The sequence below is a fragment of the Patella vulgata genome, chromosome 8 (assembly GCF_932274485.2).
Source record: "Patella vulgata chromosome 8, xgPatVulg1.2, whole genome shotgun sequence".
Lineage (NCBI taxonomy): Eukaryota > Metazoa > Mollusca > Gastropoda > Patellidae > Patella > Patella vulgata.
In genome coordinates this window covers 17,860,313-17,886,584 of record NC_065886.2, presented here as the reverse complement: position 1 = coordinate 17,886,584, position 26,272 = coordinate 17,860,313, and the positions used below count along the sequence as shown (strand labels likewise).

General features: G+C 34.9%; 1 protein-coding gene across 1 annotated transcript; it reads left to right on the top strand.

Annotated features, from left to right (window-relative positions):
- The first annotated feature begins 1,266 nt into the window (after window positions 1-1,266).
- Window positions 1,267-25,402, top strand: LOC126830835 (tryptophan 2,3-dioxygenase). The gene is made up of 14 exons (XM_050561268.2): window positions 1,267-1,335; window positions 3,369-3,426; window positions 4,615-4,690; window positions 5,384-5,451; window positions 7,900-7,965; window positions 9,968-10,029; window positions 11,217-11,292; window positions 16,354-16,467; window positions 17,027-17,140; window positions 17,548-17,604; window positions 18,642-18,696; window positions 20,017-20,154; window positions 21,082-21,172; window positions 24,618-25,402. Exons 2-14 carry the CDS (start codon window positions 3,385-3,387, stop codon window positions 24,901-24,903), a joined length of 1,245 nt encoding a protein of 414 aa, XP_050417225.1. The 5' UTR covers window positions 1,267-1,335; window positions 3,369-3,384; the 3' UTR covers window positions 24,904-25,402.
- The last annotated feature ends 870 nt before the right edge of the window (window positions 25,403-26,272 follow it).

Here is a 26,272-nt window from a genome sequence, read left to right as displayed (position 1 = left end):
GGTGCCCAAAAAATGTAGTTAGGTTCTTAGTATGTTACATAATAATAATAAATTCGCTGTTAAATTGGACACATTTAAGAACACAATATTTTTTTTATACAACTTTTACAAAGTACAATAAAATTGTGTGCCCAAATTTTCCAAGGATTTGCTGCCCAAAATGGGGGGGGGGGCTTCCTCTAAGCCCCCCCCCCCCCCTAGCTCGTACACCTATGAGGGTTTGTGATTACGCAACTATCTATTGAGTAACTTATCTAAACTATACATGTACTCAGTAGCAACGTTTAAAACTGAAAGATAATAATCGTCTAGTGTTACCTTCAGGGTTGTTTTTATTTTAATGCGATTAAAAGAAATTCTTTGCGGCAGTGAGAAGACTTCGTAGGAACATTTCGTCATTATTTTGTAATTCGAGTGCGCTTATCACAACTTGTTGTTTACCTTTTACGCAGTCTTCTTCTTTCCAAATACCTATTCAGAAGGAGCTTTTAATTAAAACATCTTAAAGATACATTCTCACGACAGTATTTATAAGGTAGTTATTTCTAATATAAGTATGGCAAATTTTGTATATATGGAAAGTATAGACGCCCAATCTTACCAGAAAAATACTGGATTACTCGAAAAACACCCATTGGGCAGCGGTTGTTATTTCTTGATCGAATAGTTAGGCGGTTTGGGGAATATTGAGGGGTGTAAGCGTATAACAGGTATCTGTAAAGTTTTATATGTTCTAATTTGAAAAGCAGACACTGAACTGACAGACAAAGTAATGTTTCCTATGAAATTTGTAGGAACAGTCAGCTGTGGTCAAGAGGCAAGCCTAGAGTATGGCAGGCACAGGTGGACGAAATCACGGAAGGCTAAGTCCATATTCCCTTCTGTAGATTGTAACCGCGTGCACCTTTAAAATAACAGACCTTTATTCTCCTGAATTCCATTATCAAGACATGCAAGACTCATCAATATTTTACGACCTTTGGAACTCAAATATGAGTTTTAATTTTTACGCCTATCCTCGATTTGACATGCAGCATAACGTCACTCACTAAATCTGACAATCATTACTCAATTATTTGCCAACTATTACACTACAGATTTGATTGAAAACAATGACCTTATCTTTAGTATAAATATAAAATCGTCATTTTACCACCGATAATCGACAGCTGTTAATTCCCATTGATATTTGGGTGTCACGTGATTCCTGTTGTATACCTATAAGTAATAGATATAGATATATATGTATACGCGCTTACCTTCTGCTCCTAAACAGGATAATATTGGACAAGGTCCGGAATATTAACAACAGGAATTACACTTTAACATTTCGAGGTAAGTTTTTCAACGCTATAAATTTTAACTTTCAAAAAAGGAATAGATGTAATTATTTTCATATTTCAAAATAGCCCTAAACTCTGCTCATTACGAAAAATCCAAGAACTGTCCTATTTTGATTCGGCGTAAATTTTTGAAAACCGTTATAGGCTATAGTACATACGGCTAGTGTTGAATCTCTTAAAGTCTATATCTCAGCAACGGGTTGAAAGATCTGCTTTAAATATTGAAGCCACTGTCGCTCAGTTAGTAAGAACTAACTCACTAACGGAGAGTTGGCCGAGAAAGTTCTTCTTGTGAGTGGTGGTGCAACGTCTAGTTCTTCGGGTAGAACGAAAAACCAAGACCCTGCGTTGGCGTATACGTATAAGAACCATTGGCAGCTGGAATCTATGAAGATGAGACAGAAACAGTGCTATCCGTCAAAATATCCCCCATAGCACTCTTCCCGAAGAGTACAGAATGTCGGGACCTTATTAAACTCATTTCATTTCTGTCCCATATTTTGCATGTCATGTATTTTGAATAGTAAAGTCAATTATTTCTTAAAGATGGTATAATTTATGAGTTGTGCCGTTTTAGTATATCGTGATGATAATAATTTACTCTCTCTGGCACATAATCGATACGATATCGATCCAACGATAGATCACCATAATCATAACAAAAATGATATTAAGAAGCCACTGTTTCGATAATTGAAGACCGGAGGCTGTTTTGTCATAAATGTTGCAAAATTGTAGCTTTCAGTAATATTTGAACTCGATCGCTTTTGAAATTTATCTGAAAGAAAAGAAAAGCATCTAAATAGCTTTTGGGATTGTCATTATGTAGGCTATTATAAACAATGTTATTTCTTTTACATAAGAACTTTTCACGGTTGAACGAACTTACAATAATAAATCAGCTTTGATCACAAACAGTGTAAATGCTATAAATAATGAAATAAAAATATTGAAAGAGTTTCATGGAGATTATATAGTTTTCAGGTAACCATTTGTTTCGCTTGGTATAGCCAGTGACGCGTCTCAGGGATATAAATATTCGCTTGGGATTTTGTATTTGTTTAACTGGCTTATCGAGTCGCCCCATCATTGCTTTTGTTCATATCCCCGAAACCTTCTTCGACTTGCATGACAACACTGTGACGAATTATATAAAACGTTTTCAAATATCGTTTGTTACTCCTTGATAACGTCTTAAAAGGTTTATGTATCGATGTTTTGGAACCTTAAAACAGACGAAAATGGGTCTAACAGCACATATTTATGTAATATGAGTGTATTAAGTGTGTTTTTATATTGAATTTTTAAAATATTTATTGCAATTTTTAATCAATCATGTTCGGTTAAATACACAAACAACGACAGTCGTTTATCCCTGCTTAGTCCATTCTACACCTTTTTTTAAAAGTGTTATTTTGTCGTTTGTAAATCATCCATTACTAATTACTTCCGCATTGTCTTGTAGGATATGTTTGTCAATGTTCATTACAAAAATGGTGCCCGAAATCATAAAAATACAAGACTCGTGTACTGATTTTAAAATGTTCATTAATGGGATCCCATATTTTCACGACAAGCTAACAACATTAATATCGATTGAAATGAGACAATACTGAATTCTAATTCGTGTATTTAATTTCAAATTTTATGGAAAATATAGAGTTAAGGATTTAGCACCCTTAAATGTAAACAGGTGCTTTTTTAGTAGTAATCTAAGTCTGGTTTTCAAAAGTTTATTTGAGAACATTTGGTAGGTATTCGTATACATTAAACTGCAAAGATATTCGTATACATTGAGTTGTATTAAATATCCTTAAGATATTATGTTTTACATTATGGACAGATTGCACATGATACGAGTTATAAGGATTCATAACAACTTTACGAATATCCAGAATAGAACAATGCCCTTTCGATGTTTTCTTATCTTTTAACCAACTTAACACATATTCGTTTTCTTAACCTATTTACTGTCGAATCAACTCATTTCAACAACACTCTTATCTGTATGAATTATTTCCGCAGGTAAAAATAAAGAGAGATGTCTAACGGAAAATCAATCAGCTATTGTGACTATTTAGAGGTGGGTCATTGCTAACATGTTTACGAAGTCACCTTCGTTTTACATGCGCAATTTCTAAGGTTTTTACGCACGTAACAATCACCCGAGTTCAACATTTGGGTTAGTTAAACTATAAGACTCGTTCGCTGTATGTCAATTGGTGGGGTTTCGATTCCCCGTTTGTACATGACAAGGAGTAGGGTCGCCTGTCAAACCTCGTGGGTTTTCTCCGGGTCCTCCGCTTTCCTCCCACTACTAAAAAAGACCCCTACGTGCAAGCGAATTATTGAAATAAAATTGAAGCATGTGTTAGTCCCGAAATGACATAGTTTGTGTCGAGTGGACGTTACCCCCTCTCTCTCTCTCTCTCCCTCCCCCATCTCTCTCTCTCTCTCTCTCTATCTTTCGCTGTATAATTTGTGATACAGGCAATTGTAGTAGTTTACAGATCCTGATATTAAAAATGCCTTATGTAAGATCTAAATCTACCTTCTTTAGGTCTTTTTTCTGGCTTTAAATGCTATATGGATTATAAATTAGACATTTATTCATATGACAAGGCTATAATCTACTATCTAGAGCATCGTGTGGCAGAGATTTAAATGGATTTGAACACGCACGAGTTTTAAAAATTTAATGATAAAATGGATAATCGAATATAATTTGAATATAATTTTCAATATAACCATTTTTCATTATCTATTATTGAACTATCATAGCAAGAACGACCAGTTCTTTATCTAACTCTTGCATAACGCACCTTTAAGCCCTATTGTCCAGGACTAAGGCTCGACATATTATTCAATTTATGTACATTTTGGTCTTAAATTTGCATGCTCCCTTGAACAATATGATACTGGGTATGTCTCCTTTAATATGATGTGGACATAATTGTGAGGTATTAGTTGTTAGATAATAGAAATATAATAGTATTAATCTACTGAACCTGCTGTAAAACCCACGGTCTTGAATACCTAGGTCTAAATAAGATCATTATCTATTTATTAGAAATAGATGTGGACTTTGCCCGTTCACCACCTGCCATCATTTCGTGGCGCTCCATCCATATTTCCAAAAGTTTTACAATTAGGTTTCCGAAGGGTGGCACCTGGATAACATTTATAAAGTGGGATGGGATGGGGGGGGTCATCCCTAAACCCATTGAAACTGTATATATTAAGAAAATAACTAATTTACATTTTCAAATAGTTGCACAGTTTGCTGAATGCCCAGTCGATGACGTCATCCATCCATGATGAACATCTGTTTATCATCACTCATCAAGGTGAGTACAGCATCAGGTGGTTTAGAAAGATCAACCAGTGGGGCAAATATGTGAATATTGGCACCACCGGATTTCCATAATTAACAGTATGAGTTTTTGTCGATGTAAAAATAACTGATTTTTTGTTTTATTGTGTAGGAACACATTTAAAACTGATTTTTGTGTTATTGTTTAGGAACACAATTAATTTTTATAAATTCTTTGAAATATAAATAATTGTATACATTAAGACATAATTGGCCATAAAAATGATGCGGTTGATGAAATTAGAATTTTAATATGGATTGACAGCGGAGTATTAAAATGATGTTTCACAGAAATATGTCTAACTTCGTATACTTGTAACTACCTAGGCACATTATTGATTGTACGTAAATATCATTATATATTTATGTGGGGTGGCCGTATGGTCTATTGCGTGCGCTTTTGATCATAAGGTCTGTCATTAAGTCAATTTGCGTGGTACCATTTCTCATCATGACAAGGAGTAGCGACGTCTGTCCAACCTCTTGGGTTTTCTGGGTTCCTCCAGTTTCCCCCCACGTCTAAAGACCCCAACGCGCAAGCGAATAATTGAAATAAAATTTAACCAGATGTTAGTCCTGAAATGATAAAGTTTGTGCCGAATGAACCTTAAACCCCATTCACCCTCTTTCTATATGTATTGTTTATTTATTTACATTTTTATTACAGCTTATGAATTGTGGTTTAAACAAATTTTGTTTGAAATTGATTCGGTACGAGAAGTTTTCAAAGCACCGGTAAGACAATACACATTTCCTTCTTTTAGTTGTTTAGATTTAAAGGTTTATTGACACGCCCATCTTCCTAAATTTCCATACAAAGACAAGGGTATATCTCATGGTATTAAAATTTATTTTTATTTCGTTACGATTTTATGCTTTCTCCTTCCAACAACATCCGTTTTTGTCTAAATAATCCCACAAAGTTCTATTTAACCTTGAATGTCCCCAAATTTTATAATAATTACATCATTTACAATAAAATAGTACATATTTTTTTACTTTCGAGTTATCAAAATGATCTGAGGTGAAATTTCGCTCGATAGCTATAGGTAACAGTTTGTTAAGATATAGGGGAAACATTTGACTTGTTCTCTCTTTAAAAGTAAACTAGGTGCCTATCCCCCCTCTCCCCACCCCCCCCCCCCCCCCAAAAAAAAAATACAAACAAAAAACCGCTTGACGCGGTCTCTACCCTGGACCGTCTGCTGCTAAAATTGTGGACACGCCCCAGTAAACCCACAAATAAAACACATATATCAGTTTTAGGCCACACAAATTTAAAACGGTGCAGTGTTAAATTCTCTGTCCTCATGTTAGAAATATACATACTTCCTGTTTCGAAATTAGAGCCGCGTTTCTCATTGGCTGTGTATAGTACACAAGTAAGGACGCGGTACAATGATAAAACTTTTCGTAAAGTAAAATTCAGCCCGTTAAAATATGAAATACGAAAATAAAGCTAATGACGAATTGATGGTAATCAGATTGATTTGTCCTTCTATGTCCGACTTTCTTTATGTTTTTAGTAATGTTTAATATCAACGTTAAGAAAAAAGAACAACGATTAATACTGCATAAATGTTATCCTTTCTGAAAACCACTTCAATAGATCGCAAGCACTATCAATTTTATTCAAATATAAAGAACGTGAACTTTCATGTTCAAAGTCTCTTGAGAAGGACCACTTGTTTTAAATACAATCACTCAGAGATGGAGATTTATTTTGAAAATGTTGACATGTTTAAACAAGTGTAACGATAATATATTTTCTCTTTGCATATAGAAATAAAGTTTTATGATATTATTTACACAAAGCCATTTTTTTCAATATGATGCATTTAAACAATGTTATTGCAATTAAATATTTATGTTTTTGTCAATAAAGTTTAAAGGGGAAATTATATTTAATAAATTGACTTTATTTGTCAAGTTAAAACACTGGTTCCGAAATCCTCAAAATTTGTCATTCAACGTTTTCAGATAGTCTCTTAAAGGGGTGAGATATTACGTTCGACTCCTATCACTATAAGGAGCCGCGGTGGTTCAGTGAGCACATTGGCGTGCACGTAAAAGATCCATTGACAGTTGGAATTCGAATTAAGAGTAGGCCGTAGCTCACTGTATGGTGTATGCCCGTCTTCATTAGCTTAGTTTGGAACAGAACAGTAGGACGTAAACAACCCAATTCATTTCATTTCATTTTTGGCTCAATGAGTAAGTCGTTTACTCGCTAGAGTTTCTTTGTTCGATCCGGTGTTGGGCGAGAAAGTTCCACGGGATTTTCCGGCGTCATTTCCCCTTTTTAGTAGTGCAGGATGGAGGGCCTGAAAAAAATGGCTCTCTAGTAGTTCGAATGGGAAGAAAAATAGAGGTCCCATGTACACTTTGGAACTTGAAATAATAGTAGGCCATAGTGCCGCTGTCTGTGCAAAATTCCCCTCATAGCACACTGTACGTCCTTTTCCTGTCTTCATTAGCCCAGTCCGTGCAGAACATGAATGAATGAATGAAATGTGGTTTAATGACACGTCAGCACCAACCGGACTATTTATTGCGTTAAACATATGGTTATTTATTTCAGAGCGGCTATATTATATTACAGAAAAATATTTATATGCATAAATTAAAACAATATCACGGTAAATAAAATAAAAAATGAAATACATCTTCTATGCATATAAATATTTAAAAAACAAAAATGAAATGATGATATATATATACAATTAAAATTTATGATAAAAACCTGCCTCGTTTAAAAGGTCTAGAATGTTACAAAATAATTCCGGTTGGGCAAATAAATGATTTAATGTTTGGTAATGATGCAGAAAAGTTGGAAGTTAAACCCCATTTCACTCATATTTAACCTGTTCATATTGATCATCGTTATGTTCAGATACCGGGAAGCTGCCATCCGTTGTTAAGTTACCATTTTAGACCGATATTTATGGATAGAATTTAGAAGACGATGGTGCCGTAAAACCTATGGGCTGCTGTGTATGCTCTCAAAGTCTATATTCCTTTTTTATTCTTACATATTGTTACCTTAACTATAATAATTCATGTGATGCGATATATATATATATATATATTGATATTGTGGTCTTTGTACTTGGTAATAAGCATCGACAGTAACCACCCGTCCTCCAGATGAATATTAACGCATTCTAACCTCTTTTCTTTCAGCGCTTGGATGAAAGTAAAACATTATTAATTGTCAATCGTCTCAATCGAGTGGTGCTCATCTTAAAGGTATGACAGATCTCCGGACACTTGTTTTAATGTTTATAGAACAGCCTTTAATATTCTTTATTTTTGGAATTCCATGGACGAATACTGACGATATCTCTTTGATCGATAACTTAAAGCTGATTTGAACTATTAGAAAAGAGAATTTCGCGTTAGTAAAACCTTCAGTAGTCTTTTGGCAGACATTGTTAATGAGTACGGAACATCGATGAACTATAATGATACATATCTGAGTTGATTTGAGGTGGGTAGTGAGGATTCAGGGGTCAGTCCAAATATAATAATAATATTTCATTAGCTTTTTGGCGGACATTATTAATGGGTACGGAACATCGATGAACAAATCATACATCGTGTTGCTTTAAGGTGGGTTTCGGGGTGCAGAGTGTCCATAATTTACCCTGTTTATCCAAATATAACGATATTTCTCTTTAAATCGAGACGAGCCTCTTAAATATTAAATGCATACTATCTTTAAAAAGAATCTTGCCCGATCTAAACTTTTCTATAGATAATCGTTATTTCAAAATCTTGAGCGGCTCATTCAAATTATACGACTTCTTAAGGAGATACTTCATCGCTTTCACAATCGATTGCTATTGTTTTATTTTCATTCACTATAAGGGAATATTATGTCAAGCACAAGTATCTGTTGTTAATAGATCATTCAAGATATAAAATGATAAAGGCCACTGAACTAAAATGAGTGCATATTTCACAATCTGTAATTATCGCGTGCACAATTGCAAATGACCCCGTTGGTAGACAAGATTTGACTTCAGCCACCGTGTTCGTATGTATCAGATTCAATTAAGTGGAAAGCAAGTAATAACGTAGCCCTTGAAAATGGCAATCCTTCTTGTCAAGATGGGCGTAGGCGTAGCCCCCCCCCCTCCCGATTCGGTGAACCGTCCATTATTTCTCGGGCAATGTATTTCCGTTTTTCGGGCACAAACATCAGAGAATGAGACCATATATCATATAAATATTATTGTAGAATATTGTAAAATGAAATGACGCTTAGTTTACGTTTTGAATACTATAATACTTACGCCCTCGCGCAATAACATTTGTGGAAAACTCGTTGTAATTTATGATTAATTCATTCTGAAAATTGGCTGTGATGAAGAAATTTTTCGGGCAAATGGCCTCAGCCCCCAATTTAGATTAGCTCCCTATGCTTGTGAAGATGGTTCATCAGTAAATTATAAGACGTACTTATGACAAACTACTCTACTTCAAATTTATTTGGGCGACTTTTGGAAGAGCGTTCTCTCAATGTTATCAAGCTATTCAGAATGAAAGGCAAAATACAAAAAAACTATAACAACAGATCATGAAACCATACATGGCAATAACAAAATCAAAGGACGTGAATTCAATAGGCTGATAATACATAAATGAACTTCCTTAACATACGATTTAGATTTCCATAAATATTTAATAGGCGATTGATGATCCAGTAAAGGAAAGATATCAAATTGAAAGTATAAATAATAAAACCATATAGTTGAATTCTGTCTTTATATACAAGTGCGTTGACTATAGCACGTGTGGCCTCATTCGATGGAATGTTTTAAATGACGATTGTGATGGCTAATGACCAAACACTATTTGACACGGTTTTTTTTTTATCTTTCAAAGATCTAGATCTCTTCTGAGAATTTCGACACAGTTTCTATCACTTTACATTTATCGACAGCTCAACCCTTTCCCTGTCTAAATATGCAATATCCAATCCATAGTTCTAACACTCAAGCATTGGTTCCAGGGTGTATTCGCGGAGAAATAATTAATTCAGGTTTTTTATAACCTTTTTAGTTCGAGAAAACTAACTCATCCGTTGTTGCCAACCATAACGTTTGCTACCAGAAAGGCCATAGAAAGGCTCGAGGTTTGGCATAAGTTGTTTGTAATGGTAATAATATAGTTTACTTAACCAGCAATGGTGACATGTTTGAAAAAATGTCTGTCCATTTATATATATTCCTTTATAATTTTTCAGCTTTTGGTGGACCAAATCAACATCCTTGAAACCATGACACCGTTAGATTTTCTAGAATTTAGGTTTGTAAATGTACATGATGCTTTAATCTGTAAGCTGGACCGATTATTGTACAGCCAATTAAACAAACATCTTGAGGCCCCGACCGTCTCAAAACATTTACATCTCCCAGAAAATATATTTCTTTAAGCACAAGACCCATTTTCATCTAACAGAATAATATATCTTGGTAAAGACTGAAAATAAAGTATTGCTTCATAAAATAACAATACATTAAACAAATCCATTATTACAGTGCAGCAAGTACCTCGTCTGCCGTTTCTATTTCAGTGGGCATTACTTCCTCACTATCAGGTAGTGCCACTGCTCATGGATTTTTTGTATTACAATTGCGGCTACGTTAAAATTTACAGAATGGAGTTTCGAGTTCTAGTTCTCTGCACTAACTGGGCTAATGAAAATGGGCACACGCCATGCAGTGTGCTATCAGGGAAATTTGACCAGATAAGCGGCGCTACAACCGGGCCCGTAGCCAGCTCATAAAATTTGGTGGGGCTACGGAATGTTTTGGAGGGGCTGAGGATGTGGCCGGCTAAGAACGCTTCTAAGAAATATTGGGGGGGGGGGGGGCATAGCCCCCCGTGGCTACGGGCCCGGCTTCAACCTACTCTTCTTCGAATTCCAACTGTCAAGGGTTCTTTTACGCACATTCCAGTGTGTAGACCTTCCGACCTACACAACCGACAAAGGGAACCTGCGCCGCAAAAGTTCAGAGGAATTTTTTCGGCCAACATCGGGACCGAACCCGGGATATCCTGGTTAGCCAGCGTCTTACTCACTGAACCACCGCGCTTCCCTAGAATGTAAACTGAGCTTGGAGTATCTCGGAATGATAAAACGTTTTTTAGCAATAATTGCTATTGATTTATGATCACGAATAGGTAAATATCATTATAAGGTTATCGACTTGCGTTGAAAGAAACACAACTAATGGAACCCATCGTCTCTGACACAGGTGTGTCTCCTTATATTCTTTTACCTGTATCTCATCTATTATATTCTCTGCTCAGGGGCCGTATTCATGAAAACATAAACTAAAATATTTTAAAAGTTCTGTCCTTTCATTGGCCAAGAGCTACAATTTGTAGTAAGATGTTAACTCTCATCCAATGAGATGGCTGCTTCCTTAGTTTAAGATTTCGCGAATAAGGTTCCAGGTGTTTTACATTTTATCATATTCCTTTTCCAGAACAAGTCTGGCCACAGCATCAGGATTTCAAAGTTTGCAGTTTCGTCTCTTTGAAAACAAAATGGGTGTTAAAGAGGTAAGACACACGAAAGTTACACTGTCTGTCTAAAACTCCGCCTGAAAACAGACACAGTTCGACGATTTTAGTCGAAAACACCAAGTATACTTCGTGAAGTTTGAAAACTATTTACTCTGCTTTTATTTAATACAATCGAAAATGTTTTTTTTTATTCTTTGTGTCCATCCAAGATGTAAAATAGATTAGAACGCCATTACAAAATGTTTGAAAATGGCGTCCATTCAGGATAGTGATCTATCCTCAAAGTAGATGGCCCTCTCGGTGCAGAAACAATAATACTTTTGCAATATGTTATGTAAATAGGAAGTGTTATATCTGCATCAAAGAAAGGCATATCATATAAGATAGAAAAGATGCATGCGGATGCTACCAATCAAAACTAGAGTATACAGTCAATCAATACCTCTATTATTAAACTTAATGCGACACATGGAATACGTCATGGCAATCGAAGTCGCGACTTGACCCGTTACTCGGTTTGACGTTTTTCCATATTTATTTTTAAATTAATAAAACAACAACCCTTGTCTTGATGTGTTTGAAAATAAAGTAGTAGTCATACATAATATAACAATTCTAAGTAGATCTAATAGTAATAAGTAAAATATAAAACATATTTTTAAAATTAATACAAGTACAACACCAAATCAAATATTTATACTACTGATAATAAATAGCTGGATTGTTGAGATCCTTTCTAGCAGAGTGGATTCCAAATAGACACTCATTACAAATAAGTATATATACAATCTGTTACAAGAGTTTTGACATTATGAACAACAAGTAATCAGCTGGATTTCATTTGACATTTTGACATAACGTAATAATTTTCTGAAAGTCATTACTTGCACACCGTTGCAGTTTACCCCGTGTAGATTATCTATCGCCATTGACAGTGCTATTTTCTCCCAATTTACAGAATATTCGGACAAACCTAAAGTTTATGTATAACTTTTCTGTGTATACATGATTGTTATCTGCTGTTGTTGATATGGGTACTATGAGCAAATCTCGAAACACTACATCCCTTTCCCTTTAACATTAGAGCACTTTAAACAATCCATCACTTTCCTTTTAACATTACAGCACTTTAAACACTCCACCCGTTTCCCTATAACATTACAGCACTTGAAACACTCCAACCCTTTCCCTATAACATTACACCATTTTAAACACTCCAACCCTTTCCGTTTAACATTCCAGCACTTTAATCATCCCATCACTTTCCTTATAACATTATAGCACTTTAAACAATCCATCACTTTCCCTATAATATTACAGCACTTTAAACGCTCCACTCCTTTCACTATAACATTACAGCACTTTAAACACCACACCCCTTTCCCTATAACATTACAGCACTTTAAACACCCCATCCCTTTCCCTATAAATTTTAGCATTTTAAACACGCCATTGCTTACCCTGTAACATTATTGCACTTTAAACAATCCATATTATGTTCCCCATTAAGATTATAGCTCTTTAAACACTCGACCCCTTTCCCTATAACATTATAGCCAAAAGTACAATTCCTTTCCCTATATTATTATAGCACTTTAAACACTCCACCCCTTTCGCTATAACATTATAGCACTTTAAACACTAGCATATATAAATAGGGAGAGTTAACCCCTTTAAGTTCTTCTACCTGTATACAAGAAATGACAGATGAGATTTTAATGAAAGTAACTGTTATTGGTATTTCATCATTATTGTACTGATCAGTCGCGTATATAAATTGGTTTCTAGGGAATAAATGTTTTATTATCTTTGTAGAATTTGATATCATTCTATTATTTATAAACAAACAAGCCACCAAGAAATTTCCTTGTTTAATATTTGAAGAGAAGTCTATCACGATGATTTCTTTATTAGTTTTCAACAATCACTGCATCTAATTGATTGGCGGTGGGGTTTTTTTTTTTTGGGGGGGGGGGGGGTTAATTTCCTGGTTAAAGTGAATGTCTATTTTTGCATCACACTCTATACAATATTGCACCACGCTTTATCCAAATGAAATAAAAGGGACTTAACGTCCTACTTTCTGCTCGATCCAGTCTAATGAAGACGGTGCCACGGCACGGTCTGTACAATATTGTAGGGGGGGGGGGGTGGATGGCCGAATGGTTAGCACGTGCGCGCTGTATCATAAGGTCTGTCATTGAGTCAACTGGTGTGGTTTTGATTCCCGGTTGTACGTGACAAGGAGTAGGCTTTATCCGGGTCCCCCGGTTTCCTCCCACTGCTAAAGACCTTTACGCGCAAGCGAATTATTGAAATAAAATTGATACATGTGTTAGTCCCGAAATGACCTAGTTTGTGTCGAGTGGACGTTAAACCCCATTTCTCTCTCTCTATGTACAATATTGCACCGCGCCCTCTACCTTATTCGTAGACTTAAAAACAATGACGGGACGTTTATGTTAATATCATATAGGTTATGAGCTAAAAAGAAAACTATAATGGCCATTCGTAGAATTAAAAAATGGCAAGAACGTTTTCAAATATCTATGTCAATGGGGGCGCCCTTTTCTTGATAAAGATAAGTATACACGCATGGACAGACTATTATAGGTCAAAATCATATCGAGTCTTTCAATTGCTTTCATTGGTGTGACACAGGGTTCGTTTCTTGTGTCACTTATTTTTATACGCCTACATTTACATGTGGACGTGTATTGTCGTCGCCCTTGTCCGTCGGTACGTCCGTCAAAAATTTGTTAGTGGACACTCTACAGGTCACAATTTTTATCCGATTTCGACGAAACTTGCAATATAGTTTTTTTCTGCCAAAGATGTCGGTTCTTGTCGAAATTGACATGTATCGGACCGTAAATGCCTGGATTATGGGCCCTGATTGTGAGAAAAATCCCATTTTTAGCTTGGGGACACCCTAGAGGTCACAATTTTTATCCGATCTTGACGAAACTAGAAAAGTATATGTGTATAACCCACAGATCTCGTCTCCCTTCGATATTCGCGCATATCTGAACTAACATCCTGGATTATGGTCCCTGGTTGTACTAAAATCACTTTTATTTGGCTCATTCTCCGTCCATCTCGTGCAAAATGTGGGCGTATCTTGCATGGGAACCACTTGTTCTATTAAATATTGACGATCTTTTAGATTAATCTGTACCCCCAATTAGTCCATTTACGCAAATCTAATGATTCGACTTTAGTTTCCGGCTATTTGGGGTCTGGTTTTATATCAAAATCACTCTTTATCACGTATTTGTTTTACACGCCCACATTAATCTGTTTATACCATTTCAATGTAAACACAAACTCATTACACTAATTGACTTAGCCAGATATTTCTATATGTCAGCAATATTCAGTATCCGCATTTTATATCCGCAAGATAAACTTTATATGAATAAGTCAACAGCAATATTATTTTTTTATCCCCATTTACTATTATTTCATCACCTTCTATTTATTTTTTATGTTTTGTTCGCATTGGGTAACAATATGCACATTGAAAATGACTGTTTAATATATCCCTGTACTTTATTTATTCACGCCTGAGAGTGTCACAGTTTGTTAAGAACCATAGTAATTCCAAAACAAGTACGCCGCCAGCAAGACAAGTCAGATGTTCGAATTCTTAATTGATAATATCTTTGTTGAATTTGGAGGGGAAATATATCAGCAAGTGGTATGTATCCTCATGGGCACCAACTGCGCACTTTTGCTTGCTGATTTGTTTCGGTATTCTTACGAAGCCGTTTGTATACAGGCACTCGTAAAACAAACGATTAGTCAGACGTTTTAATTTCACTTATCGATATATCGATAATGTTCTATGACTGAATAATTCTAAATTTAGTGTTTATTTAGAATTCATATATAAAAACGCTACTGACAGTGACAATTACGCTTCCTACTAATCCTACTTGAACCTGCGGCTCGATGTTGACAATTGCCATAAACTTGGTGTTACATTATAGGATCAACGTGATGACTTTAACTTTCCGATTGTCAGCTCTCCATTTACAAACGTGATGACTTTGACCTTCCGATTGTCAACTTTCCATTCATAAGTAGTAACATTCCACTGACACAAGTTTACGGAGTGTATGTGTCTCAGTTAGTCCGGTACGCGAGAGCTTGTTCTTTTTATGTTGATTGTTTAAGTAGATCGAGACATTTGGAATCTGAACTTCAACTATAGGAATACTTGCCCACTAAAATTAAATAAACGTTTTAAAAGATTTATGGTCGTCATATTGACCTGATTGGTAAATATAACATGTCTCTTATTCTATATATTTTTAATTTGACACGTATACCATTTTCCTGATTATGTCAACGACATCTGTTACTGCTGTTCATCATGTGCATTATGCATACGGCAGTCCACTTGCTGATTACGCTATTTGACCGTGTTATCTTCTGAATGTTTGGATGCCGCCATGATGGGTGTGGCTCCAGGCAGGGTAAGCTTACTCTTCCGGACACTTGTTACCACTGTTCATCAAGTACTTGTACAAGGTAAACAGTCCATTTGCTGATTGCACTTTTTTGCCGATTCCATATTTAGGACTTCAAATTTTTCCTAATTGGTTTGGATTGTTCCTACTTGGTTTTATTTATTTATGAACATTGCTATATTTTGTATATCTTATGGTTTTGATTCGAAAACGCTCTGTGATAATTTTATTGTAAACTTATCTTTTTTGTTTGAACAGTAAATATTATATTGCATGTTTATTTCCATGGACTTAAGCCCTCCATTTATGGTTTGGATTAGAAAACGCTCTTTGTTGCAATTTACTGCAAACTTATCTTTTGTTGTTTAACAGTAGGTATTATATTGGGGTTTATTTCGGTTGGGGTTTATTTCGGTAGACCTAGACTGTCAGTTGCAGATTTATTGTGAAGTTATTTTTTTCTTTTTTGTCTTTTAGTACCTACTATTTCTTGTTTATTTTCATGGAGTTAGATTGTCACTTGTAACAAAATCTACCAGTTTTATTTATTTATGTGCGGTTCAAATGTTATCATGCATGTGCCCTTTACTTCTTTTATTTGGTTGTTTTTTTATATATTCAGGATCAGAGAGTGAAATATAACCAACAACATTATATACGTGTTTTTAATGATCCAGAATCAATTGCAAAACTTAAAGATTCGCTCGATTCTCCTTCATTATTGGCCTTGGTTGAGGTGAGAATATGTTTATGCATTAAAAAATTTAAAATTTAAAAAATAGATGGAAACTATAGTTTTGGCAGTTCGAGAGTTATTTAGAAGATAAACACTTCCTGTTTCGCATTTAGAGGGGTGTTATTGTCCAATGGACATGTCTTGAGATCATTAGGACCCGAGAAATTACTAATAAAAGAAATTACTAAAACAGAGGGATGTTGTTGTCCAATCGACAGAGTCTAATTGACCAATCAAAACGCAAGATTCACCCGTAAGCATGTTAAAATATTATACTTTATACATCAGCCCCACTAAAGTATTTCGAACAGATTAACTGTTTAGCCAAGAAATCGGGTTATACTGTCATTACAGTAAATGAACCAAAATATTTTAAACATTAATCATAGCTATCTTTTGTTATAGGAGAGAGGGGTAACACTCGCTTAGTCAGATACCGTATATTTGAATGAAATTGTGCTTATAAAAAAGAAATTTGCAAAAGATAATAATTATCGCAGAATATCAAAACACCCCAATACCACTTCCGCCTTTATTATGTTATTAATGTCTTTAACAGAGATGGTTAGAAAGAACACCGGGATTAACAGAAGAAGATGGCTTTAATTTCTGGGATATATTTCAACAAGTTGTGAAAAGATGGCAAGATGATTCTTATCTTTATCCTGCTCAGGTAAATCATATTTACTGTTAAACATTACTGGCTACGTCGCATCTCTGTAGCCTAGTTAGTAGGCCCACGATCTGTATTCAATGAAGAGTCACGGAGGCTAAGTTGATAAGACGCTGGCTCGCTAGCCTGGAGATCGCATGTTCGATCCCTGTATTGGCCGAGAAGGTTCATCGGGGTTTTACGGTATGGTTTCTCCTTGTCAGTGGTGCAGGACGGCGGGCCTGCCAAAGAAAGCTATCTAGTCCTTCGGATGGGACGAAAAACCGAGGTCCCGTGTATACATACATTGGGGTGTGCGTAAAAGATCCCTTGGCAGTTGGAATTTGATAGGCCATAGTGCCGCAGTCCGAGCAAAACAGTAGGGGCGTTAAACCCCATTTCATTTCATTCCATTTTTGTGTTTGTAGACTGAAGAAGATGAAGACGTGAAAGCCGGTTATTTAATGGACTATAATAAAGCCAGGGTAAGTACGTTGCTATGGTGTAATTAGTGTCAAGTTTACATTAATTAATTGTTCGATTTATTAGGTTCGAAAGAGATAAAATTTTTAAACGAAATAAAACGGAATTATATATACATAGAGGATATTTGTCGTTTTAGAGTGAATAACATATGCGTAGCATGAGTGAAAATATAAACGTTTTCTTGCTTAGAGATGAAATAAAATATGTTATTCACGACAAAACGACAAATGTTCTATTTATTTTATGATTTTACAATCATTTTAGGTAAAAACAACTAGCCAGTGGAATAACATTTTTATTTCACTGATAAAACGCGGTATTCCACTACTGATCATAAAATAAATGTTATTATTTTTCATTGCACTGTATAGAGGCTGAAATCAATTACGTTTTTTTATATTGCCTTGATGGTGAATTGAATATCTGCTATATAACCCATACTGACTAACCGCGAGGTCAATTTATTCAAAATATAAACTTGGAAAATGCATCCCGATATACATCTGGAATGTATATTTAAAAAGTGGGTTATTCGTCCATCCCTCTAAACAGATTTTGACATGTAAGCATGATATTTGTATTCAAAACAAAACACAAAAAAAAGGTATATATGGATATAGCTACTTCTCTGTTATTCAATAACAACGTTTCATAACACATACAAGTTACCTTTTCAAGTATTTAGACACAAACTACTTAATAAGTTCACTATAATTTAAGGTACCTAATTGTAACTACTGAGTCTGTCGCTGCTTCGTCCATTTCATGCATTTGTCGGCTTTCAAATATAGCCGTTATGGAGATGACGATAAAATTCCCAGACTATAAAAAAAAAAGCTTTACTCAAAGGTATCACAGAAGGTCTATTGCTTTTAAGCAAACTTATTAGTCGAGTAATTTAGATAGTTTTTCATGTATGTCGATAGAAATAACTGTATCTTTAAAATTCAACTCAGTTTAAAATACAGTAACACAGTTTTGGATGTTTCTATAAACAGTTTGATTAATCGTTATTATTTTATTTTCTAATTGACAGGAAACGTTTGATTCTTTGTTTGACATTGACAAGTATAATGCTCAAAGAGAAAGAGGTAAAACAACTATATTTATATTTTCAAACGTTGGTTTATTAATGGATGTTATCTTTGAAACTGCATGGATCTATAGTGTATCTAAGTATATTGAAAGTCGTTATATAAACTTTGAAACTGCATGGATCTATAGTGTATCTATTTAAATTGAAAGTCGTTAATATAATTTGCTAATGTTTTCAAGCAGTTGAACTAAAAATTTATTTCATATTTGATTGATTTGATACACCCCTAATAAAGACACATTATGTCTAGCTACTAGCTATCTATTTAATATATCTAAAAGAGAGATGGTTGTGGGGGGGGGGGGGGTAACAACGTCCACTCGACAGATAAGATAAGATAAGATAAGATTTTATTGTATCATTGCATCCACCAAGGACAGCATACACAGTTTAAACAAAAGTTGATCATACAATTGTAACATAACATCTGGGGTAATCCTTTATGGATGTACAATGTGATATAACAAGTCTATAAGCATTAAAAGATGGTCGGTATAATGTGAATCAGTATAGAGCTAAAACGAAAATTATCTAAACTAGCCTGAAAAATAAACAAACTATTTCTACCGTAAGTATTAGTATAATAAACATATTATATTGAACTGGGGTGTTGGTTAACAGGTAACTCTGATGCTCTTTCTTGGAGACACTTATATATATATGAAGCAACCTGACTGGCAATTTCGTTTGGGGGATTTAAAACATTAATCATATTGCACGAGATGTGCGGATTGCTTTTGAAAATTGGCGTAAATTTTGAATTTCTAAGATTGTTATATTTATTACAGTCAAATATGAAATGATATTCGTCTTCTATTTCATTATTATTACATTGATTACATAAACGTGCATGTGGCGGAATATTTTTATACAGACCACGCTCTATCTCGAGATGGTGTGTGCTAAGCCTAATCGAAGTCAACGCAATTTTATGGGCCTTCATGTGGTTCAATTTTTAATTCAATAATTCGCTTGGACGTAGGGATAATTTATCCAATAAAATTGTCGGGTATATTGCGCAGTAGCGAACTTTCACATTTTAGAGATAAATGTTCGTTGGGTTTGAACTCAACCAGGTAGTCAACAATTTGTGATCAGATTAATATTAGTAGTAACACTGCCACTATCTACATATCCCCAACAACATCTAAGTAAAATTATGCGACCTGTAATGAAAAGTTTCTTAAATCCTATAGCTGATAAAGAAAGACAATTAGATGATTCTGGTGGAGCTGGTAGACCTATTATTGGATTAGTTCCATGCTTCTTAGATCAGACTAAATCCTTTAATTAATCCGTTTTATTTTATTATTAGGTGAAAGAAGACTAAGTCACAAAGCCTTTCAGGGAGCTCTTCTTATTTCCTTGTACCGTGATGAACCACGCTTTAACCAACCTTTCCAAGTTTTAACCTTATTGATGGACATCGACTCATTAATTACAAAATGGAGATGTGAGTAAGACAAACAAAACGTCAATCAAGTCTTTATTTATAATCTATACTCATTGTTTTGTCTGCTTGGAAAAGAAAATGGGCCGTTAGGAAACAAATATACGAGATTTGCATTGTTGACAGAAAAACAAAATGGCGGCTATTATTGACTTTTAAATGAAATAAGACATTTATTAGAACACATAATTAATCGATAGTATTGATGCAGCACAAAGAAATATAGATGCAATTAGAATTGACATAGAATGTTTCCTTTGTTAGAGTAACGCAATACAATAATAAGTGTTATAATTAATATATGAATGGGACGAATCGCACCAAGCAAACCAAATCCAGACAAAAGATTCAAATACAGAAACATATTTTTAATCATCAATTATTATGTCAACTTGAACTCATTAAATCTTATTTCTATCCATTTAAATTTTATTTAAGGGTTTAGGGCATATTATCAAAATATCAGTTCGTCTATTTAAAGAATTAGTAACTGACATAACTTTCTGAATGCATTTATTTTATGGGTTATATCAATCTGATTAAAACACAGATCATATTTCGTTTTATTTTTAATAGTTCAAAATTTCGTTTTACTTGTCTTTACTACACTAGGATCTGGAAGAGTTGTTACATAACCCGTGTTCTGGTTGATGTGAGGGATTTGCCAGTGAAACCATCTGTTACGGCGAGTTCTTGGCGTAAGGTGCAAGTAACTGTTGGTATCCCACTAGAAACATTAACGCTGATCGGTCAATCAAATGTCTGACGTTAGAGGGTCAAAGCCGCTCGTATGACCACAGACGCGACCTTCCCCTACAACCGGCCAGATCTTCATGTAGTGGAGGTCATTGAAAGTATAAAAAATGAATGAAATATAGATGTGTGTTTTTAATCAGATTGTAGTTATATCTAATTAATTGTTACATGTAGATAACCACGTGTTAATGGTGCAGAGAATGATTGGTAGCAAGATTGGAACTGGTGGGTCGTCTGGATATCAGTATCTACGATCAACAATAAGGTATTTGTAGATTGTTTCTGTTACTGGGTTTTCTTTTGTATTAAAGGGACTTCGTGGGGAGGGGGGGTAGAGGTTTAGGGTGTCGCGCTTCTTGGTGTGGCCGTTTATGGACTGGAGATAGGGACGACTTGTTTATTCCTGGTACTCATTTATTTTCCCACAAGAAAGACCCCCGTGCTTGCGCTAAAATGATAAAAATAAATCAGTTTGTCTGCGGAAATGAAATGAAATGAAATGAAATGAAATGGGGTTTAACGTTCTACTGTTCTGCTCCTATACTGGGCTAATGAAGACGGGCATATGTGAAAGCGGATGTTAAACACTAATAGAAAAAGAAGAAGAAAAAGAAGATATCTCACCATTGTTTCCTCTCTCTCCACAGTACAACGAAAAATTCACTCTTTCATACTTGACACCAACTTTACAACTTGCCACTCAGGTTTGAAAATAAATTAAGTCGGGGTAATTGACTAGAATAGACCAAACTTAGAATTAATACCAGTGATGTTTTCTCGGTTATTTAAACTCAAGGACCAATCTGATATTGACAAAGTACTCAACGATAGAGGTTCTTAACGAAAATGTACTATAGATGAAACAATGACATCTCCAGGGCAAGGTACGCGCATTTAATATAACTGAAATATCTGGAAATATCCCTTTAAATATGAACAAATCTTTAGAGTAAATCGAAACATCGGTTATCCATTATTGTGCATGATTTCATACTTAAGGGAATACCCGCTTTATATATGTATTTACGGTTGATGTATTTTACCTAAGAGTATACATGTAATTATTTCATAACATTTGTATTTTTTGTTATCCTTCAATCAGCTCTTGACTTAAATTATTATCTAAACATGTTCTTCAATTAAAATGTACCGTTTCACGTAATTCATTTAAGGAATTGCATTTTTCAATTAATAATTGAATGGGAGACTTGATTATCTCGAAGATCATTTACTACTATAACTGTAAAGCAAACATTCCACATGAAATAAAATGAAACGGGGTTTAACCTGGGCTAATGAAAACAGGCATACGCCCTGTAGTGTTTTATGACGGAAACTGTGTCTGCCTATTCTTATTTCGAATACCAACCGTCAGGGGCTCTTTTACGTGCACACCATGTGTACACGGAACCTGGGATGTTTGCACTCATCCGAACGACTAGTCGCCGATCCTTGCAAGGCCTTCCATCTTTCACCGCTGACAAGGAGACACCACGTCGAAAAACCAGAGAACACCTGGAACGAACCCGAGAACTCGTGGTTAGCAAGCCAGTGCTTTATTCATCGAGCCACACCGACTCCAAAATTCCATATGGACTGTATGATAAACACAGACGATTACACTAAGGTGTCTAATCAGAATATATTTTGGAACGCTATATTATATACTCTTTAAAAAAAAGTAGGGGATATTCAGAAACAATACAAAACTGCGGAAATACGCTGCTGTTTTTATTAGAGGTAACCAGTGTATGTTAATAACAGGCCAATTTCCTACACATGAACATAAACAGTTCATATGGGCGACTTATCTGACGGTCCCATTTCACTCGCAAAGAGATACACCGTCAAAAGTGAAAATGGATGTTTTTGATTTTTGTCTTAATAATGAGTAATTGCTCCACCACTCCCCAGACATTCAGCAATTCGTCATGGCATGCTCCTAAGCAACCGTCCAATCACAATTTGGAGCAATCTGACCTACTCCTCTTGCAGTGCCACGGACAATTCTTGCAGTGTTGTCGGTTAACGTTGACGTCGACGAATACGTCTCCCTATCAAATGAAACGTAACACACTAAAGCAAAGATACGCTAAACAGTAAATTTTATGCAAGAACCGATAGGAAAGCAAACATGGATAGATAAACCAGCACGCGGCAGTTTTCATCAACCCTTCCTTGAAGTGTCAAATTTGACAATGACCCCCCCCCCCCCACGTTTATCGCGATATTGCGTGTCGCATGTGCAGCTCAGTGGTTCTGTTGGGGCGATAAGTTCTTCATCTGCGAACATACTCTCAAAGCATGTCAAGTGTCCATGACTATTCACAAACTGCATAGTTATTTGCATTTCAATATCCCCCACTTTTTTTGAAGAGTATATATTACATTTACCCAGACAGTGCACTTAGAAGGAAATATATAAAATTCAGATTCCGGGATTCAAAGAAATAGTTCATAAGACTCGGAAATTGTTGTCATTGAGATAATCTTAGAGCTTTTTAAAAATACAAATTATCAAAATGTCCTTTGAAAACTATTTCCCAAAATAACCAGAACGTGAAAGTACACTGGTCACGATGTACTGAATATTTAGATTAATTGTAACGATATTGGATGTAAGATTATCAATTATTCTGGCATCTGATGCGTGGGGATGCTTTGTATTTAATCCTCTGAAGACGAAATCAGAAAAGATACTGTTTATTTCATAAAAAAAATTTCCAATTACTAAATCATTTTTAAATGACGTGCAGTTGATGATGAAAACCATTTTTCTGAACATTGGCATTTAATATTTAAAATGTATGTTTATAGTTTTTCGACTAATATATTCTTTTTTTAAAAGAGTTTTCATTTCTCTTTGTTGTGAGTGCAGAATAGAGGGATGCTAAACTCCATTTCATTTCTTTGATCTGGATCAAAAATAAAATTATCGTTTTTATTGGTTTGTTTGCAGGTATAACCTTCTTCGTCCGTCCTCATTAGCCTAATCGGTGCAGAAAAGTAGGACGACGTTAAACACCATTTCATTTACTTCATTTTATGTCACTGATTTTGTTCAAAATTTTACGTAATGTGTCTCTGGTAAGCCAAAAGGATGCTATCTATTTAAAATAGCAAATCTTGTTGATTTAGGTTGAAATACATTTGGTTAATCTGATGTATTATGACCATAAGTGATAGGATCATCTCTATAAGATGACAAGTTAAATAGCTAAATCTTTAACTCAGTGTTTTCTATAATATTCTGTTAAATGTCAACGTTGCCTTTATCGATTATATTTTTTAACGAATACAAATTTTGGGTTGTTTTCTAATTTTAGTTTTAATTGAAAAAAAAAATAATTGTTCACTTTATTTTGATCAAAGCGGTTTATCCCCTTTAACACATCCATAATAGCAATTAAAAAAACTATACCTTCTTTGTACAGAATTCTGAAACCAGCCATTATGTACGATTCCCCCGCATGGCATTTGATCATGTGAGAGTTTAGTACAACAGAAAAAAAATAACAACAAAATAATTAGGTTGGAACATTTGATTTTATTCATTTTGTACTTACAAATATAGATTCGATTGTAGGTATTTGTACTTAATTAATATAAATTAAATATATATTGGAGTTCGTTTCTTTGTATTTGAACATAATTAGTATAAAGTTAAATTGGAGTTTTGAATGTATAGTTTTGTTTCTTTGTATTTTCAGTGATCGTTATAAGATATTTTTGGATTTATTTAATTTATCGACATATATTATTCCTCGAGCCTACATACCGCCTATGAATAACAGAATGAAAAGAAGGCTGAGTGTGCTCTCGGTAGAAGAGATGATCAAGTTCGGAAAACAAAATGGCTCCAAAACAGACCTCTCAAAACAAAATGACTCCCAAACTGATGTCGCTAGACTGACCAATGAAATGAAAAACAAGTTAGCTATGAAGGAAGTCGATGATGAAAATGCGAGTGATGAAAAAGTGAAATTTGAAATATGAAAACGTGCAAAAAAGCATCTGAAAATGGGATAAGGACTAATAAATTATTGTAAATAGTTGTATATAAACAATTTATATGAATAATTTTAACGCAATCTGATTAAAACACAGATCCTATTTCGTTTAATTTTTATAGTTCACAATTTCGTTTTAATTGTCTTTACTACACTAGGATCTGGAAGAGTTGTTATATAACCCGCGTTCTGAGGGATGGGCCAATAAAACGGTCTGTTGCTGTGTGTTCTTGGTGTGCGATGCACGTAACTGTCGGTATCCTACTAGAAATATTAACGCTGATTGGTTAATCAAATGTCTGACGTCATAGGTCAAAAGCCGCTCGTATGACCCCTGATGCGACCTCTCATGTAGTAGAGGCCATCGAAAGTGTTAAAAAACGAAACGAAATACAGATCTGTATTTTTATCAAATTAGATGTTAACGGGAAGTGCAAACTTATTGGGCTTATTTTCTAATCCTATTTCAATATTCACATAGTATAAACATACAATATATAAATCTGATTATGGAAAATAAACATATGCTATTAAAACTTAAAATGTTCAAATATGTAGGGGAGAGGGCGGGGGATAGTTGTGCCACTTGACACAAAAATTACCATGGAGTCCAAATTACATGTAGTCATAATTTGTGGCAAAACTATTTTTAAACATACATTATGCAAAAGCTAAATCTGGCTATTGCAAGAATTCTTTAGGCCTGAAATGTTATCTAAATTATTAATTAGACATTAATTAACTTATCCAGACCATAATCAACTCTCGATGTCATCGCTAGCCAGCGATGTTTATTGGATTAGGTTCCGATTTGTTGTTCGACTTCCATTCATAATTTACTCATGAAATGGATAATCGAGACTATGTTTTTATCGTACCGACTTTAGTAATGATGTTTAATCAGCGGGATAAGTTGTGTCAAGGCTCAACTTGCCCGTTCTCACCATCTTCACATATCAAAACCAATCCAAACCAGTATGCTAGAATTCCAACCATCAATAGTGGATATCATTTGCCAATTTGTCTCTCAATGAAGTCGACACGGTTAATGAACGAGAAAACAACAAACCTATATAAATCTGATACTTCCACACAGCGGGGTTTGAAGTATGGGACTTTAAAACTGTGTTTATGCAGGTTGGGATGGGGTGATGGACTGTGGCGGTAGAGTAAATATCTGGCAATTTTATAAATGCAGAAGCTGTAAACCACCATTTCTGCTCATTCAGTTGCATACATGTATTGGATTAGAGTGTGTGAGACCAAAATGGCACCAATTCTTTGTTTGTTCCACGTTTTTTCGATGAATGTACGGACCCCGACAACTCCCAGTTTGGACACGCGCCTGGGATGGG